The 17,645-nt window shown below is 42.7% G+C and overlaps 1 protein-coding gene across 1 annotated transcript; it reads right to left on the bottom strand.

Annotated features, from left to right (window-relative positions):
- Positions 1–3,885: 3,885 nt before the first annotated feature.
- On the bottom strand, positions 3,886–6,965 carry LOC138888308 (uncharacterized). Its single transcript, XM_070170155.1, has 5 exons — positions 6,739–6,965; positions 5,947–6,339; positions 5,505–5,595; positions 5,076–5,395; positions 3,886–4,801 (listed from the first exon to the last, which is right to left on the bottom strand). Exons 1-5 carry the CDS (start codon positions 6,963–6,965, stop codon positions 3,886–3,888), a joined length of 1,947 nt encoding a protein of 648 aa, XP_070026256.1.
- Between the last annotated feature and the right edge of the window lie 10,680 nt (positions 6,966–17,645).

Genomic DNA, 17,645 nt, shown 5'->3' with positions numbered 1-17,645 from the left:
TAAAATTTTGAGTAGTTCGCATCTTTTCTCCGCTTCTACGCCTTGAGTTCAACTTCTTTTCTTTTATCTGGGTTGAGACTTCTTCTTTTGGTCGTCTCAAACCTTGTGCCTCACGGTGAAAACCTGTTAAGGCACTAAAGCAAACAAATGAACGAAATTTTCTGCCTCTGTTTTCGCTAGGAATATTTCGTGAGTTATTGTAACAAAAATCTAAACTATTTTTTTATTGAAAGCAATATAATCAGGATTGTGTATCCTTGAGAAAAAGAGATTAGGGAGTGGGGACACTATATCCAAAATGCGATCAAACGGGGATCAGAGGCCCCAAGTTGGGAAAATTACCAGGTTATGTTAGGGAAATGACTGAGTTATGCCGGAAAAGAAAAAAAGGTCCTCATATTATGTCGGGGAGGTCTACGGGTTATGCCGGGGAAGGTCATCGGGTTATGCCAGAAAAGAAAAAGGTCTTTGGTTATGCCGAAAAAGAAAAAGGTCCTCGGGTTATGCCAGGGAGGTTCACGGGTTATGCCGGGAAAGGTCATCGGGTTATATCGAAAAAGAAAAAGGTCCTCAGGTTATGTCGGGGAGGTCCACGGGTTATGCCAGAAAGTCATTGGGTTATGCCAAAAAAGAGAAAGGTCATTGGGTTATGCCGGGGAGGTCCACAGGTTATGCCGGGAAAGTCATCGGGTTATGCCGGAAAAGAAAAAGGTCCTCGGGTTATGCCGGGGAGGTCCACGGGTTATGCCGGGAAAATTATCGGGTTATACCGGAAAAGAAAAAGGTCATCGGGTTATGCCGGGAAAGGTCATCGGGCTATGCTGGAAAAAAAAAGGCCCTCGGGTTATGCCGGGAAGGTCATTGGGTTATGCCGGGAAAGTCATCAGGTTATGCCGGAAAAGAAAAAGGTCATCGGGTTATGCCGGGGAGGTCTACGGGTTATGTCGGGAAAGGTCATCGGGTTATGCCAGAAAAGAAAAAGGTCCTCGAGTTATGCCGGGGAGGTCATCGAGTTATGCTGGAAAAGAAAAAGGTCCTCGGGTTATGCTGGGGAGGTCCACGGGTTATGCCGAGAAAGTCATCGGGTTATGACGGAAAAGAAAAGGTCCTCGGGTTATGCCGGGAAGGTCCACGGGTTATGCCGGAAAAGTCATTGGGTTATGCCGAGAAAGCCATCGGGTTATGCCAGGAAAGTCATTGGGTTACGTCGTAAAAGAAAAAGCTCCTCGGTTTATGCTGGGGAGGTCCACGGGTTATGCCGGGGATCAACTAAGGAGTGGAACCCTATAATGGAAAAGACTACCAGGTTATGCTGGCAGCGACTAGGGAATGGAACCCTATGTTGGGAAGACATAGCTAGAGATTGGAGACCCTATGCTTCCATGGTTTTGAATTTTTCTTCTTCTTTTCATTTCATTTTGTTTATTTAATTTTAGTTAAGAAAAATGAGTAAAAATGCAGGAAGAATTTGGAAGAGACTTCCCTTTTGGATTGATTATTGCTGCAAAGCTGTTTCTAGCTCTTGTGCAGTTTCTTTTTGGTTGCACCTGCTTCTTGCAAGGCCGATTTTGGATTGCACTTGTTTCCTGTTTTCAAACAAAGAACAGCTATTAGTTTGAAACGGTGGTTGGTTTTGTGGCCCTGATTGTTTTGATCACTTGATCTCGGCCAAACCCTTTTTGCTGAAATCCTTTACTGTTGGCTGGCTTTCTGGAAATCGATCTCTTTTCTAAAACAAGGTAACTTGACTTCTACCAGAATTTCACATGATGATTCACCCATATGGGGCTTTGGCCTTTCATTTTATTCTGCCTTTATGGGCACTTAACTTTGGATTTCTTTCGTTTTTCAAGATTTTGATTTCGGAGCATCGGTCATCATGGCCAGTCGGGATCGACTTGATGTACCCGCTGAGGATGGGTGCTTTTCATTGGATTTGGCTTTGTTAAGCAGAACCCTGTAAACCAATCTTGCCACCTTTTCTTTGTATTAGTCTCGGAAAAGAATCAGACCGAAAGGGATTCAAAGAAAAGTAAATGAAGGACAAGAAAGTGAATTTAAACAGAAGTGTCCCTTTCGGGAAGGATGAGAAAGAATTATCTGGAGTGCGTGCAGACTTCAATAGACATGACATGCTTCTTAGACTGGATACCCGATCTGTGCAACCATCCATCTTCTCATAAACCCATGATGAACCGAGTTTTAAAACCGGAAAACCTTGCCAGGACTCCTTCAGTGCCCATGGTTGTAAGGGATTCTCTCTTTTCGATCAATGGCGCCCTTTGCGGGTTTTCACTAATTGACCTCTTTCATTTCTCTCCTCATCGTCGCCTTGTAGTGCTCTTTTTACGAGTTTCACTAACAAGACTCTCTCATTTTTCAATTTCTCTGCTCACCATCGCCTTACGGTGCCCTTGGGTTTTCACCAATAAGACTCTCTCATTTAATTTCTCTTATCTAGTTGCATTGGATCCAAGAAACCGCATTCTCCGATTTTGAACACCTTTCACTGATTGATCGGAAGGACTTGAACAAGGTTTGGGTAAAAAGAGCTTGGATCGAATTACATCTTTGGAACCGTTCAGGCAGTATCATTGCCGAACCATTATAATATCTGCCCCAGTTTTACTTTGGGGAAAATGGATTTTTGTTTTGGTGTGACTGAACCCAAGGGAGAGGTTGCCTGCATATCCTTTCGGAATCAAGTCGAACGTAGTTTAGGGAAACATTTTGTTTTGTTGTATTTTTTTTTACAAACGTTTTCAAGTTCCAAAGAGGTTAATGAAAGAAAAGTAACCGGCTCAAGGGGTTAGCAAAGGATTGGAGTGTTTGGGGTAGCGAGAATGAAAGCCTTTGTCATCCCAATCAGATAATGTTGTTGCTGCAAAAAGACAAGACATAATATCTTTTGACTGCGTCTGCATTTATAGCTGTTTCGGGGTCATTTCCTTCAATGTCTCCCAGGTATAACGCCCCTCTTGGCAATATTTTTCTAATAATGCATGGGCCCTTCCAGTTAGGAGCAAACTTTCCTTTTGCTTCCTGATGGTGGGGGAGATTACGCCTCAAAACGAGTTGCCCCACTTTAAAGTTTCTAGGCCGCACTTTCTTGTTGTAGGCACGAGCCATTCTTTGTTGATACCAGCTGCCCGTGGCAGACTGCGGCCATTCGCATTTCATCAATCAAGGTTAACTCTTCCAGACGGGTTTTGACCCACTCACTGTCCTCAATTTCAGCTTCAACAATGATCCGAAGAGAAGGGATTTCAACTTCTACGGGTATTACGGCTTCAGTGCCATAAACCAAACGATACGGGGTTGCTCCGACTGATGTGCGCATAGTTGTGCGATATCCCAACAATGCAAACGGAAACTTTTCATGCCATTGCCTGGAACTTTGGATCATCTTTCTCAGAATCTTCTTGATGTTCTTGTTTGCTGCATCAACGACACCATTAGCTTTGGGCCAATAAGGGGTGGAATTCCGATGCATTATCTTGAATTGTTTGCATATCTCCCTCATCAAATGACTATTCAAGTTTGCAGCATTATCCGTAATGATAGTTGTAGGAATACCGAAATAGCAGATGAGATTGAGTGCATGAAGTCTACCACAGCTTTCTTGGTGACAGATTTGAGAGTAATTGCTTCAACCCACTTTGTGAAGTAGTCGATAGTGACAAATATGAATCTATGCCCATTTGAAGCTTTTGGCACGATCGGCCCAATGACCTCCATACTCCAGGTAACAAATGTCCAAGGTGCTGATATGTGATGCAGTTCTATGGGCAGTGCATAAATCAGGTCACCGTGCACCTGACACTGATGACATTTCCGGACGAAACTGAAACAATCTTTCTCCATAATCATCCAATAATAGCCCGCTCAGAGGATTTTCTTTGCCAAAATGTACCCATTCATGTGAGGTCCACACACTCCTGCATGCACTTCATACATGATTCTTCCGGCCTCTTCAGCGTCAACGTATCTTAACAAATTGAGATTTGGAGTCCTTTTGTACAAGACCTCACCGCTCAAGAAGAAACCACTTGCGAGCCGTCTAATGGTTCTCTTTTGGTCTCCATTGGCTTGATCGATATATTCTTTCGTTTTCAGAAATCTCTTAATATCATGATACCATGGCTGAACATTTGGCTCCACCTCGACCGTATTGCAGTAACCATGCCTTTCCCGGATTTGGATTTCCAATGGGTCAATGTGGAGATTGTCCTGATAAGGCAACGTTGAGGCCAAAGTAGTGAGTGTATTGGCCAACTCATTGTGAAAACAAGGAATGTACCTGAACTTGACTGACTTGAACCATTTACTAAGATTTTCCACATGTTTCCGATATGGAATAAGCTTGATATCCCGGGTTTCCAATTCTCCCTGAGCTTGTCGGATAATCAAGTCCGAATCTCCCATGATCAAAAGTTCTTCGACATCTTGGTTGATTTCCATATTCATACCCATAATGCAAGCTTCAATCTCGTCACTGTTATTTATGTAGAAAAACCAAATCCGGGTTGTGGCTGGATAGTGCTGGCCCGTGGGTGAGATCAAGATTGCCCCAATTCCGATGCCTTTTGCCTTCACAACTCCATCGAAAAACATTTTCCATGCATTGGTGTCTTCTAATGTCACCTCAACGAAATTCACCTCCTCATCTGGAAAGTAAGTACTTAGAGGTTGATATTCATTGTCAACAAGGTTTTCGACTAGGTGATCTGCTAAAGCCTTTGTTGTGCGGGTAACATAGACTATGTCAAATTTAGTGAGTAGGATATGCCATTTTGCTAACCTTCATGTGGGCATCGGCTTCTGAAATATGTACTTTAAAGGACCCAACTTGGTGATGAGGTAAGTGGTATAGGCCAACAGGTAATGCCTAAGCTTCTGAGCGACCCAAGTTAGGGCGCAGCAAGTCCTTTCCAACAGGGTATATTTGGCTTCATAACTTGTGAACGTTTTGCTCAAATAGTAGATTGCCTGCTCTCTTCTCCCGGTCATATCATGTTGCCCAAGGATACATCCGAAAGAATTCTCCAAGACTGTCAAATACATAAATAAAAGACCTCCCAGGTTCAGGTGGGACCAAGACTGGTGGGTTCGATAGATATTCTTTGATTTTGTCAAAGACTTCTTGACACTCATCCATCCATTTAATTGCTACATCTTTCTTTAACATCTTGAAGAAGGGTTCACATGTAGAAGTCAACTGGGCGATGAATCGACTAATGTAGTTCAATCTTCCCAGCAGACTCATAACCTCTTTTTTGGTTCTTGGAGGAGGTAAATCCCAAATAGACTTTATCTTTGTTGGGTCTAGCTTGATACCCCTCTGACTGACTATGAATCCCAGCAGTTTGCCAGACAGAACCCCAAATGCACATAGCTGGATTTAGCTTCAAATCAAACTTACGCAGCCGCTCAAAGAACTTTCTCAGGTACCGAACATGGTCATCCTATGTTCTGGATTTAATGATTACATTGTCCACATATACCTCAATTTCTTGGTGCATCATGTCATGAAAGATGGCAGTGATGGCCCTCATATAAGTTGACCCAGCGTTCTTCAAACCGAAAGGTATGACCCTATAACAGTAGGTGTCTCATGGTGTGGTGAAAGCTATCTTTTCCGCATCATCTTCATCCATCAACACCTGATGATATCCTACATAATAATCCACAAAAGACTGTATCTCATGTTTGGCACAGTTATCAACAAGGATGTGGATGTTTGGTAAAGGGAAATTGTCCTTGGGACTTGCTTTGTTCAGGTCCCTATAGTCAACACACACTCGGGTCTTCCCTTCTTTCTTTTGTACGGGAACTAAATTGGCCAGCCATGTGGTGTATCGGACCACTCGGATCACTCCTGCCTTTAACCATTTTGTGACCTCTTCTTTGATCTTGTCACTGATATCAGTTTTAAACTTTCTCTACTTTTGCTGGACAGGGGGACAATCGGGGTAAATCGGCAGCTTATGGACCACCAAATCGACACTTAATCCTAGCATGTCATCGTAAGACCAAGCAAACACATCTTTAAATTCGAACAAAAGTTGGATCAATGCATCCCTGGTTCTTTCATCTGTGTGAATGCTTATCATGGTTTCTTGGACCTCTTCAGAACTACTCAAATTAACCGGCTCGGTTTCATTTAAGTTCGTCTTAGGTTTATTCTCAAATTGTTCCAATTCTCGGTTTACTCCCCTAAAAGCCTCTTCTTCATCATATTCCGGTTCTTGGTTCATTATTTCACAAGTAGACAGCATGTTTGGATCTGGGTATGAAGTCCGTAAGCATGTCATGTTATTTAAAGCCGCATTATTAGAACTGAAAGAAGAAATAAGAAAAAGTAACAAAGATCAAAAAGAATAAAGAGATATGAACGATGAAATATTGATTTCATTTCATTGAATTTTGAAGACAACAGGGTTTACATTGGAAATTAAAGACAATAAACTGAAAGAAACATCCGAGTTACACCCTGAAATAACTTGTGATGTAGAAAAGGTGGCAAGACTGGACTACCGAGATTCCCGCCTGACTAGGAACGGAGTAGCCTTCCAATTTTGCAACTTGGCATCGGGCCCCATATACAGCACCTCAGTGGTGCTCGAGCCTTCTCTCGGCTGAACCATGTGGGTTTCATACAACATCTGCCTCATAGCCCCACAGATTTCTTCAATTTCCTCGGTCGTGAAGGCCTCATCTTCTTATTCTTCATTGTACTTGGGCCTGAAGAAGGTTCTGAACAGATGTGGGATCGGCTGAGGCAAGACCCAAATGTTGTTCTTTAGCTCATTTGCCCATGTTTTATCAGCTGGCATGGCTTGGAAACCCACACCACAGAACTTCTCGCTAGTAGCCAGAGTGATAGGTTCTGTGATTCCTTGCAATGATGTCCCGAGCCCCTTCCTAGGTTTATAATCATGCCTGATCATTTCCTTGGCAACCATAATTGACGCTTTTGAGAGAAAGGGTTGAGGACAAGGGCTTCCTTCTTCACAATGGTCTGCGACCACAACCTCGAAAGCTTGATAGACTATATCTTCACTTCCTTCCCTAGCTTCGAGACATGGGACTAACAGGTCTCAGTAAATTGACTGCACGTCCTCTCCATGGACTACAATCTCCTGATCTTCACATTCAAATTTCACCATCTGGTGGAGAGTGGAAGGTATAACCCCTACTGTGTGAATCCAAAGTCTTCCCAAGAGGAAATTGTAGGAAGTATCCATGTCTGGAAGCTGAAAGGTCACCTCGAAATCTATAGGACCAATAGTCAAAATCAAATCGATCTCCCCTATGGTATCTCTCTTTATGTCATCAAAGGCATGCCCACAGACATTGTTAGACCTAATTCTCTCAGTCCCAATCTCCATTCTTTTCAAAGTTGAGAGAGGGCAGATATCAACTTCGGACCCGCCATCTAGCACGACTCTTTTCACATAGTACCCCTCACATTTAACTGTCAGATTGAGGGCTTTGTTGTGGGAGGCCCCTTCCAGGGGCAAATCATTCTTGATGAAGGAGATCTGATTGATTGCGAAGAATCTTTCTGCCATCCTTTCCAGTTGCTCAACAGTGGTTTCAATTGGGACATAAGCTTCATTGAGGGTTTTTATCAACACCTTCTGATGCTCGGTTGAATTCATTAACAAAGACAACAAAGAGACTTGAGCAGGAGACTTTCGGAGTTGGTCAATTATCTCATAGTCCGCAGTTTTCATTTTCCTGAAGGACTCTTCTGCTTCTTCGACACTAACTGGCTTCTTGAGTGGAAAATGCTTTTTCGTGGCATTATTCACTTCCTCCAAATTGAGGTATTTCTCAGCCAGGTTAGTTTCATTTGCTTCTCCCGGGACTTATTTTCCTTTGTAGGTCACTACCTCCTTGTTATAATTCCATGGGATGGCAATAGGATCTGTCATGGGCCTCTACGGTGCACGGCTAATAACCACGGGCTCATTTAGCCTTGGTGATATTGCTGGCCCCCGTACCACATAGGTCCCTTTAGGCACATACATTTTAGATCCCTTATTCAACTCAAACCTTCTTGGTAGGGCTCAATGTCACTTGTCCTTTCCTGTGACCCCGGGGAACATAGAGAACGACATCTTTCGAGGGTACTGGCTCAGCTTTGGTTTCCACTGCCTTTTCTGTGTTTTGAGGGGTGGGTTTACTCTTCTTCTCCCCTTTTTCTTGTTTTGCATCAGCCTTTGGCTTTTTCTTGATGTTAGCGATTGCAATGATGGCTTTCAAGGCAGGATCAAACTCTTTATCTTCGCAGATCATTCCAATAACCGGTCTGTTGTTGTGAGCTGGTAATGGGTTGTTGGTCACATTAGGAATGTCTTCGTCCTTTAGCACTATCTGTTTTTGTTCTATAAGATTTTCAATAGCCTTTTTCAAAGTCCAACAGCTGTGAGTGTCATGCCCTTCCACCCCAGAATGATAGGCACATCGGGTGCCAAGTTGGTAAGAAGGTGACTTTATGTTTTGCCTATTCGGGGGTACGGGTTGTACAAACCCATTTAGACCAATTTAGGGAAAAGGCTAGAATATGACTCACCAATAGGTGTGAAGTTTGTTTTCCTGGGTGGCTCCCGAGCACGGGCATTATAGGGGAAACTATTTTGTGGAGGTCGGGGATTATACTGAGCTTGGTGAGTAGGTTGATTTCTGGGAAATGAAGATCGGTTTTGGTGGAATTGTTGTTATGGCCTAGTGTATGGTTAGGCATTAATTACTGCATATGGCTGAGGAGCCATATCATAGGCCGCGTCTTGATGGGGATAATAATGTTGTGGGGGTGCTTTTATAGAAGTAATTTTTTGGTGGACGAGGTTTTCTTACACTTGAAGTTTCCATTGCCACTTCTTCCTTCTTCTTTCGGTTTGCTACACCTTCAAACCTGCCTTGAATTTCTTGGTAGGTAGCCCTTATAGTAGATTGACTCAATATGCGCCCTGTTTTTAGACCATTCTCAGCTATTTCACCAATTTTTATGGCCTCGGCAAACAGTTTCCCCATTGCAGACATCATGTTCTGAAAATAATCAGCCTCTCGGGCTTGAAGAAAAACACTAACCATCTTTGTTTCATCCATTGGTGGCTTGACTCTAGCCACTTGTTCGTGCGATTTGACAGCATACTCTCGAAAGCTTTCCGAGGATTTTTTTCTTGAGATTCGACAACGAATTCCTATCAGAGGCTATGTTGATGTTATACTGAAACTACCTGACAAAATCCCGAGCCAGGTCATCCCAAATATGCCAACGAGATATATCTTGATCCATGATACGCTCAAATTACACATTAATAAATAGTGTAAGGCGATCGGTGTCAAATATAATAACCCAACAAGGTTGGGTTTGAATCCCACAAGGAAGAGGTGTGAAAAGGTTACTCAAATAGTGTGTTGCTCGACTAAAGTCGTAGTTCTATCCGGTTAACAGTAACAAGAGTATGAATTAATGGTAACAAGAGTATGAGTTGAGTTTAATTTGAAGTAACAGCTAGTTGATATATTGAAAATGCAAATAATTTGATTAAAGAAACCAAGGTTGTGTCCCCTTTAATGAAGTGTAATGTTATCGGTGTTAATATGATATATTTCTAATGGAAGGTCCTTTTGATATGCAAATGATGTCTAAATGACTACCTAATATTTTCAATAGTTGGGTAGTATTTCCTCTTTATGATTTTTTCCAAATATAAAAGAGCTACAATCAAGGACAATCAATATATGCCAAATAAAACCCACTTATTCCTAAGCGATTCTATTAAACAAGGGTTAAAGCCTTGAGTCATTGATATTTACTCCTACCAAATTCCTACCCACTTTCCCAAGCAAAGCAAGAATTTAATGGGACTTGTTAATGTTTGCAACCACCAACAATAAATGAAGAATGAGAAGTAAATAAACATCAAAATGAAAATTAAATAAACATCAACCAACCATTATATATATATATATTCAATGTTAAACACTCATTAACATAACACCCATTTAGGGTTCACAACCATAGTATTTAAAGTTAGCTACACATGCTAAAATACAAAAGGAAGAGAATATTTAATGCCATAAAGCTTACAAATAAAATATTCTTGGCTCAAAAGCTTCCAAAAGAGAGGAAAAGTAATGCCTTGTATTGTCGTTTCAAAGTCAGACAAGATGAGCCCACAAAATCACAATAAATCTATTTATAGAGGGCCAAAATTCGGGACAGAAAATGGACAAAAATTCCCTTCTAGGTCAAATATGCGACCGCATTTCTATCGCATAACAGACATGCGGGCTGCATTCTCGTCAAGCCCATCGCACTTCAGAACCCTAGTTTCCAGCGTCCACCACATTCATGGTTTGCGATCCGCATTGTGGAAATGCGACCGCATTTTGCGTCGCATTTTCTTCCTTCAGCAGCCTTCGTGTTTAGTTTGCGGTCCATTATGCGGCTCACAGACACATTATGCGATCGCAGACTGGACTGCATTTTTGACGATGAACTTTGCCTAGAGGACTGTTTTGGTTTGTGATCTCAGTGTGACATCTGCGGCTTGCATATGGGTTTTGCGATAGCATTTTCACACTTGCGATGCCTTTTTGCTCTTTTCTTGTCTTTTTGTGGCTTTTTGGACTCCTTTTCATGCTCTTAGGTCTTTAAGCACTACACACTGCAAAACAACACTAAAATAACATAAGTACACAAGGAAATTGCATTTAAAATAAACTAAAATCGAAGCAATTAGTACCAAATGTGCCGAAATTCTCCGGCACATCAACACCCCCAACTTAAACTCTTGCTTGTCCTCAAGCAACTAAGACAACACTATCCTATTCTAGACTCCATCTACAAAACATGAAACAATAGTGACCATGGATGGTGTTTGTTGTTAGTACTTCAAGCATGCATCTTCGATTGTTTTACCCTTCCTGAACCATCAATATATACAAGGAAAACTAATCAACTTGTGAACTTTGAGCCTCAGACAATGTGACAAAATGCTACCTTCAGCTAAGTGCACTTGCATTTGACTCAAAAACTCACTCTTGTTCAATCTCACGGTTCATGTGCCCTCACTAGAAAAAAAGTCTCAAAATCACACTATTTACAATCACAACAAGAAGGGACGAATTCACAAATACACTCACTCTCAAAAAGAGTTTCAAGTGTTGCAACACACCATACCATAGGCTTGCCCTTATGTTAATTCATCGCTTAATTCTAAGAACTCTCGGTTGAAGATCCTATAAGGACTTTTTAAGCTTGTAATGTAGGTTTAGGGAAGGGTCGGATAAGCATTTAGGTACAAGTGGCTAAACCTTCCTTGAATACTAATCACATTTTTCTTTCTTGTTGCTCTTTGCTTCTTTTTTTCAAACTACATAGCCTTCATTAGCTTCACTTTCTCTACCATTTGGCCACCTTAATTACCCCTTCAATTCTTTTCAAGACTCCGTATATATAGATAATCAATTTTCTCTCTTTTTTTTGGTTTTGCAGCTTAAGTAGTTTCACACCTTGAGGTATACTTTACTACACTCATTGTACAACCTATCCCATTTTCGGCGTGACACCACACCCCCAACTTAGGCTTTTAGCGTCATTCTTAATGCTCAAGGAGGGACGGGTTCAAAAGAGGAAATTATTTCACAAAAAGGGAGAGTTTTGTAATGAGGTAGTCAAAGAAAAGGTTAAAGGCTCAAATGGGGTGACTAGTGATACTATCTGTGTAATGGGTGGCTTGAAAGGCTAATTGGCTTTCTAAAAATCACAAAGACTGCCTAAGGTCATTTCTCCAACCAAATGTAATTATTATAAGCATCGAAAAACCAACTGGGCAAGTTCTAGATGGTAGAAGCACACATACAAATTATTTACACGAAGAACTCACACACATGGCACACTAACTGTTTGGCTCACATTGTTTGAAGCCCTCGAGTCAACACTTGGCAACTCAAAGCTTTCATCATATATACATGTATAACTCTAGGTAGACATAGAGTCACAGAGCGAGCCTCAAGGTCACAAAGTTAATATCTCTTTTTTTATATGGAAGGGTATAGGCTATATATAGACACACATGCTTGAGACAAGAAAATTACACCAAACCGGTCAACATGTTTCTTCTACTGTCCTGGTTCTACTATTACACCCTTAGAAAAGAACCTGGTGAAGAAAAACCAAGGGGAATTCATTGCTAATTACTACAGATGGACAACTATCTACTTGTTTTTGTTTTGTTTTTTTTTTTTTGAACAAGGATAACATAACTTATGTACGGAGATCACAAAACACTAATATATACACAATCACAAACTACACAACATAACTTAAAGCATAAACACAAAACACTGATATATACAGAATCATAAGATACACATGGGTACATAAGTCTATTTGTAGCACAAGAGCATCAACATGTACAATAATTCCCAATGTCATAACTAATATTCACAACCAAAAGTATATACACGGTTACCATCCACTCACAACTAAAAGCATGCATTGTCCCTAATGCATAAGAACATAGAGTATAGTTTAAGGGGCTCCCTAAGGCGCACTAAGAGCTATGGGAGTCGGCAGCTGGCTGAGTGATGATGGGGTCACCCTCTGATGCTGAAACTGGGATCGATGAGACCTCGGCCTGAGAAGTGACCTCTACTGATGGAGGAGGGATCTTTGGCTGGTCCAGAACTGGAGCTGGGGCCTATGAGCTGCTAGCCTTGCCTGCTGATGGCTAAGTGGCCTATGGATCTGCAGGGGGGCCAAATCTGCTAGCGAATGTTCTATCGCCATCTGAATGTCTGCTTGCTCCGCATCCTTAACTGTAGGAGCAGCAATCTACTTGCCCTTCTCCTGAGGGCCATCCTCCTCCGAGGACCATGAACTTTCATCATCCTCGCCCTCATCTGCCTCTTCACCCTCGGACTCAGTAGAGCGTCCAGAAACCTCCTTATCAGGAACATCAATACGTACAGGAGTAGCTAGAGGCTGGGAAGCCCTGGCAGTCCGAGGGGCAATATCAGTCATCAGCGTGGAGAAGTCAAGGCCTAAATCTGGTGCTGCTATGTTTGCTCCCTGCTCACCTTCCTTGGGCAGGAGGGATGATATGTCAAACTCCAAAGTCTGCATCTTATGAAGCTCGGTATTCATAGTGGCAACCTCCTCCCAGAGCTTAGGCAGGTCACCAACCTCACCTCGCTCGATATTCTCAACCCTCAACTCAAGATGCTCCAGGCGATCCCCAAATATTGTTTGTTGTTGTTGGAGGGTTGTCACTGAGGATTGTGTTGGAGTCGGGGCTTGTTTGATGAGGTTGGGCAAGGTCTTCAAAAGCTGGTCTACCTTGGCATTGGCATGCTGAGCAATAAGACCAAACCTCGAGCCAGTTGGCAGTGCAGCAGAAGGCGAAGCAATGGTAGACTGAGAGGTAGGCTCTAAAGTAGAAGTGGATGCCACTAGAACCTGAGGAGTCATAGGAGTCTGGGAGTCTGAAGGTCTACATCAATTGGGGCTTGAATCTGAACCTCTGGTGGGGCAACAACATCACTAATATGTGTGATATCAATGTCCCTCGTATCCTTCAATGTCCTGTCAGAGTGTGGCATGATAGGGAACTTCAAAGCCTTACAGAGGGCTATGATCAAACAAGGAAACGGAAGCGAAGTGGCATGCTGCTTTGTCTTGATCCCTATCTCTTGGAAGATCAGAGCTCCCACATCAATCTTGAAGCCCTCCATGATACATGCAATGAGAAGAGCCTTCTTAATACCTATGCCAGTTTCGTTCCGGGACGGTATCAATCGAGAGGTAATAAAGCTGAGCCAGAATCGACCCTCTCTTGTGAGATCCTCCTTGTATATCTTATGCACAGGGTTGATCCAAGCAGGGGTCCCCTTTGCTATCACCTAAGCAATCCAACCACGTTCATTCTCCCTATTCGCCCATTTGGCAGCATATTCAGCGGCGCTCGATCTCCAGTCAGGGAAATACAGCTCATTAATGGTCTCACTGCTGCAAACCAAGCTCCTCCCCGAACAAACACAGTGTCAATAAAGATCCTGTCGCGTTTGTGGTGTGCATTCCGGGAGGCCCCATATGAGGAATAGAATTCCTGGACGAGGGTCTCATTATAATCCGCATGTGGCTCAGTGAAGCACTCCCATTTTCTTGCTTTTATGTCCTCCAAGATGTGGGGGTACTGTTGTAGCCCGTTCAAGCTTAATTGTTTCTCGGCCAGGATTTTTTGTTTGGTGATCCCTTCTCTATCCAATGCCCTAGAACCCTCAACCCCAAATCGGAGTTGGAAAACATCTCCTTGCTTCCTTCTTGCCTCAGTTTGTAAGTCAACTGAGGGCAAGAGCTCCTCCTCATTAGACTGGGAGGGACGTGGAATATTAGGGTCCGTCCAGGGCCGTTTTGCTTGTGACGCTTGATGAATGGCGGAGGCCCTTTTCAGTGTAGAAGATGCATGCTTATTGGGAGCCATATCTGACAACTTTGCGGTGGGAAAGTCACCGCATAACACACTATGCGACCGCATAAGTGTTATGCAGTGGGTTCAATTGACTTGTTGAAGGGTAAAGAATGTGGTGCACAATGCGATCGCATAGTTGAAATGCGGTCCGCAAAGTGCACCACCTTGTCGCATTCTGACCAACAATACTAGCCAAACTCACTACTTTGGTTTGCGATCAAAATGCGGTCCACATAGCGAAAATACGACCGTATATTTATAGCAAACTTCACACGGTGATTTTTCTTCCCTTTATTATGCATTCCTACCCGGTGTTGTGATCTTTTGAATCCCCTGCACTCTAACACACACTTTAAATTGTTCAAGTAAATATATCTATCAAAAATTAAAAATTTAAAGAACAAAAGGATGTTACCACACATGGGTTGACTCCCATGAAGTGCTTGATTTAACGTCGCGACACGACGAAGTTGATGTTCCTTTGGATTCACTCAATTGTCGGGAACAAACCATCTTTGAGAGCCAGCTGCTCCACTAAATGTTTTTCTCCATATGTGCCCAAGTAGTGCTTGATGCGTTGGCCATTTACTTTGAATGTCTAGAGCCCATCTTCCGATGGTAGTTCCACATCTCCAAAAGGAGAGACATTGACCACTTTGAATGGACCGGACCATTTTGATTTGAGCTTGCCCGGAAACAATTTGAGCCTTGAGTTAAAAAGCAAAACTAAGTCACCCGACTTGAACTCTCTTTTCAAGATCTTCTTGTTATGGACGAACTTCATCCTTTCTTTGTACACGGCTGCAATTCATAAGCATGGAAACGGAATTCCTCCAATTCATTGAGTTGCGTTAACCTCAAATTTGCAGCTTCAGCCCAGTCCAAGTTCAACCTCTTTAACGCTCACATGGCCTTGTGCTCCAGTTCCACGGGTAGATGACAAGATTTGTTGAAGACTAACCAATAAGTAGAAGTACCAATAGGTGTATTGTATGCTGTGCAGTACTCCCACAATGCGTCATCTAGCTTCCTTGACCAGTCGGTCTTGTTTGCATTAACAGTCTTTGCTAGAATGCTCTTGATCTCCCGGTTGGAAACCTCAACTTGACCACTTGATTGGGGGTGAAGGGTGTGTCCAACTTGTGCTTAACACCATACTTCTCTAGTAGCCCCGTGAAAGCCTTGTTACAAAAATGAGACCCACCATCACTAAGAATGGCTCTAGGAGAGCCAAACCGAGTGAATATGTTTTTCTTCAAGAATGCGGTCACACTTCTTACCTCGTTGTTTGGTAAGGTAGTTGCTTCAACCCATTTGGACACATAGTCCACAGCTACCAAGATATATTTCATCCCACAAGAGCTCACAAAGGGACCCATAAAATCAATTCCCATGCGTCGAAGATTTCGATCTTCATCACAAAGTGCATTGGCATTTCATGCCTCTTGGAGATTGATCCTTGCCTTTGATATTGGTCACAATCCTTGACCATTTGATTGGCATCGTGATTTATTGACGGCCAATAGTAACCACATTCAAGCACCTTAGCCGCCGTTCGGTTTCCTCCATGATGACCCCCAACCAGTGAGTCATGGCATGCCTTTAGAATTGGCACAATCTCTTCTTCTGGAATACACCTTCTGATAATATTGTCAGCACGAACAAGAATAGTTCCTCCCAATAGTATTGCCGGTAGTCACTCAAGAACTTCTTCTTTTGATAGGATTCCAATCCGTCCGGAATAAGGTCACTAACCAAATAGTTAGCAATATCGGCATACCAAGGAGCAAAAGCGCTAGATAGTGCCAATATGTGTTCATCCGGGAATGCATCGTTGATTTCAAGATCTCCTTTTGGTCTCCCTGCCTCTTCAAGCCTTGACAAATGATCTGCCACTTGATTTGAGTTCCCTTGCGATCCTTGACTTTGAAATCAAACTCTTGCAACAACAAGACCCATCGAATCAGACGAGGCTTTGCATCCTTCTTTGCTATGAGATAGCAAAGAGCCGCATGATCTGTGTACACTATCACCTTGGATCCCAACAAATAAGCCTGGAACTTCTCAAAGGCATAGACAATGGCAAGAAGTTCTTGCTAAGTTACCGTGTAATTCATTTACGCCCCATAGAGTGTTTTGCTTGCATAGTAGGCCGGGTAAAGAACTTTGTTGTGACGTTGGCCAAGCATTGCCCCAATAGCTACACCATTGGCATCACCCATGAGCTCTAAAGGAAGAGACCAATCGGGTGTGACAATAATAGGTATCGTGGTGAGCCTTTGCTTCAACTCCTCAAAGCCTTGGAGGCATTTCTCATCAAACACAAATTTGGCATCCTTCTCAAGCAGTTTGCACATAGGAGTTGCAATCTTGGAAAAGTCCTTGATGAAGCGCCTATAGAACCCGGCATGCCCTAAGAAACTTCGAACACCCTTAATGGAAGTAGGTGGAGGAAGCTTAGAAATAATCTCTATCTTTGCCCGGTCAACATCTCTGCCATGCTTTGAAATTTTATGCCCCAACACGATGCCTTCATCCATTATGAAGTGACATTTCTCCCAATCGAGCACAAGGTTGGTCTCTTCACATCTCTTAAGCACTTGTCTAAGATTGTTAAGTCAATGCTCAAAAGAATCACCTACCACTGAGAAGTCGTCCATGAAGACTTCTAGAAAATCCTTTTCCATGTCGGAGAAAATGGACATCATGCATCTTTGAAAAGTCGCTGGAGCGTTGCATAAACCAAATGGCATCCGGCTAAAAGCAAACGTTCCATAGGGTCAAGTGAATGTTGTCTTCTCTTGATCCTCCAATGCTATGTTGATTTGGTTGTAGCCGGAATATCCATCAAGGAAACAATAAAATGACCTTCTTGCTAGCCGATCAAGCATTTGATCAATAAAAGGCATAGGGCAATGGTCCTTGCATGTGGCACTGTTGAGCTTCCAATAATCCATACACGCCCTCCAACCGATCACAGTTCTTGTTGGGATGAACTCGTTTTTCTCATTTTCAATTACGGTCATGCCTCCCTTTTCGGCACACATTGCACCGGGTCACCCAAGAACTATCGGCAATGGGGTAGACTACCCCGGTACCCAACCATTTGATGATTTCTTTCTTTACTGCCTCTTGCATTGACAGGTTCAACCG

Source organism: Nicotiana sylvestris, chromosome 3 (genome assembly GCF_000393655.2).
Source record: "Nicotiana sylvestris chromosome 3, ASM39365v2, whole genome shotgun sequence".
In the NCBI taxonomy this organism is placed as follows: Eukaryota; Viridiplantae; Streptophyta; class Magnoliopsida; order Solanales; family Solanaceae; genus Nicotiana; species Nicotiana sylvestris.
Note: the sequence above shows the minus strand (reverse complement) of the source record. Positions and strands in the feature narration are given on the sequence as shown.